The sequence below is a fragment of the Belonocnema kinseyi genome, chromosome 8 (assembly GCF_010883055.1).
Source record: "Belonocnema kinseyi isolate 2016_QV_RU_SX_M_011 chromosome 8, B_treatae_v1, whole genome shotgun sequence".
Classification (NCBI taxonomy): domain Eukaryota; kingdom Metazoa; phylum Arthropoda; class Insecta; order Hymenoptera; family Cynipidae; genus Belonocnema; species Belonocnema kinseyi.
Window position 1 is genome coordinate 47,055,668 of NC_046664.1, and position 1,802 is coordinate 47,057,469.

Genomic DNA, 1,802 nt, shown 5'->3' on the forward strand with positions numbered 1-1,802 from the left:
ATTTTGAATAAAATTTACAAAATCATCTTTTTCTTGTCATGGGAAATCGTGACAAACTTCATGGGACTTGCGCCACCTCTAAATATCATTTTTTTTTCAAAAGAAAGAAAAAATGGATTTATTTTTTTCTGGATTCGAACAAATTTCAGGGCGATGTGCATAAGAATTCGAGAAAAAAATTCTCAATGCATTTTTGGACCACCCTAGTGTGCATCCGTCCGCCCTTAGAAGAGCCAAAATCTGACATAGACCCAAAATTGAGATAGGGCCCAAATCTTGAATAGGGCTCAAAATTGATATGGGGCCCAAAATTGTCCTGTATGGCCAAAAAAACAAATAGGGCTCAAAATTTATATAGGGCCCAAAATAGACACAGGGCTCAAAATTGTCCTATATGGTCAAAAAATCACATAAGGCCCAAACCTGAAATAGGGTTCAAAATTTATAAAGGGCCCAAAACAGATATATGGCTCAAAATTGTTCTAAATGTTCAAAAAATCACGTAGGGCCCAAACCTGGAAGAGCCAAAAATAGACATGGGGCCCATGTATGTAGCAGGGCCCAAGATATACATAGGATTCAAAATTACCCTATAGGGCAAAAAATGGCATAGCGCTCAAAAGTGACATTTGTCCAAAAATAGATCAAGCATTCAAATAGATAATAATAATAATATTTAATAATCTAATAATGAGTATGAAGAAAATATTTTATCAAGTAATTCATAATTATTAAAATCAGGATAATCGATAATACTTACAGAAAATATTAAAGAAAATAAATCTCATGAAATGATAAGCTATACGATCACTACTGCAACGTCTTCTGGCGTTACTTTAGGAAAATATAATCAGGTTATACATCGCGTACACTTTTTGACAATTTTCTACGAGCAAGAAATTTTGTAATCACTTTGTGGATGTTTACGCGCGCACGCGCACGCGCGCGCGCGTGTGCGTGTGTGTGTGTGTGAGAATCGCACAAATAAAATAGTAGGGACCCCCACGCAGAGCACAGTTTGGCACAGTAAACATGAGCGTAGTATTGAGAAAAATATTTTCGCAGTACGAACAATCTGTACTGCTATCTAGAAAAATTACGTCTACCAGTACTTTAAAAAGTGTTCTAACTGAATCTGTTCCCTTCTCAAAGGATTTTCTTTTTCGCCAAGTAAGTGATTTTCTATCAATTAAACATGGTTGTATGATCATTGCCGGTTTTACTCACTCAGAAACTTCGTGAAAGCGTGATAAATCCAAGCATGCGCAGAGATTGAAACACTCCGGGAGCGCGCTTTTTGAAATCTTAAGACTCATCAATAATAACAGTAATTGAATGATAGGTAAAAGATTACGTACATTTAGCTACGCTTAAACTTACATCTTGGACATGATGTGCATTTCGGAGACCGGAAAGTTATAAATATTATCATATTCATCAATTATTATGTTTTTCTGGGATTTCCTTGTTTATAAAATTGGTTGTCGTGTTAAAATTCCTATCTAAAAAAGGTGGTGTATGTATCTCGAAAATCTTGCAATACTTGTTTTTGAAAACCAAATTGGCTTTTCATTATTTGTAATTTGAAAATTAAACAAATTACGTAATAAATTATTTTTAATCTTATGCATGTTTGATGATAGTACTTTTCGTTGAGAATTAGTATTAAAAAAGAGTTTTTACGCAAAATCATAAATTTTCCACAAAGTCTCAAAACTGAAAAACATGTTTGGTTGCGTTAGATTTTTTTTCAGTTAAAATGAACATTACAAAAACAAATCGTCATGAAGATTCCCCATTTT

The 1,802-nt window shown here is 33.8% G+C and overlaps 1 protein-coding gene across 1 annotated transcript in view; it reads left to right on the plus strand.

Annotated features, from left to right (window-relative positions):
* Positions 1–1,013: 1,013 nt before the first annotated feature.
* The window catches only part of LOC117178018 (persulfide dioxygenase ETHE1, mitochondrial), a 16,173-nt gene continuing 15,384 nt past the window's right edge, over positions 1,014–1,802 (plus strand). Inside the window, exon 1 of the mRNA XM_033369208.1 lies at positions 1,014–1,170. Coding sequence (XP_033225099.1) covers position 1,170 — 1 coding nt within the window. The 5' untranslated portion in view covers positions 1,014–1,169. The remainder of the gene's footprint in view (positions 1,171–1,802) is intronic.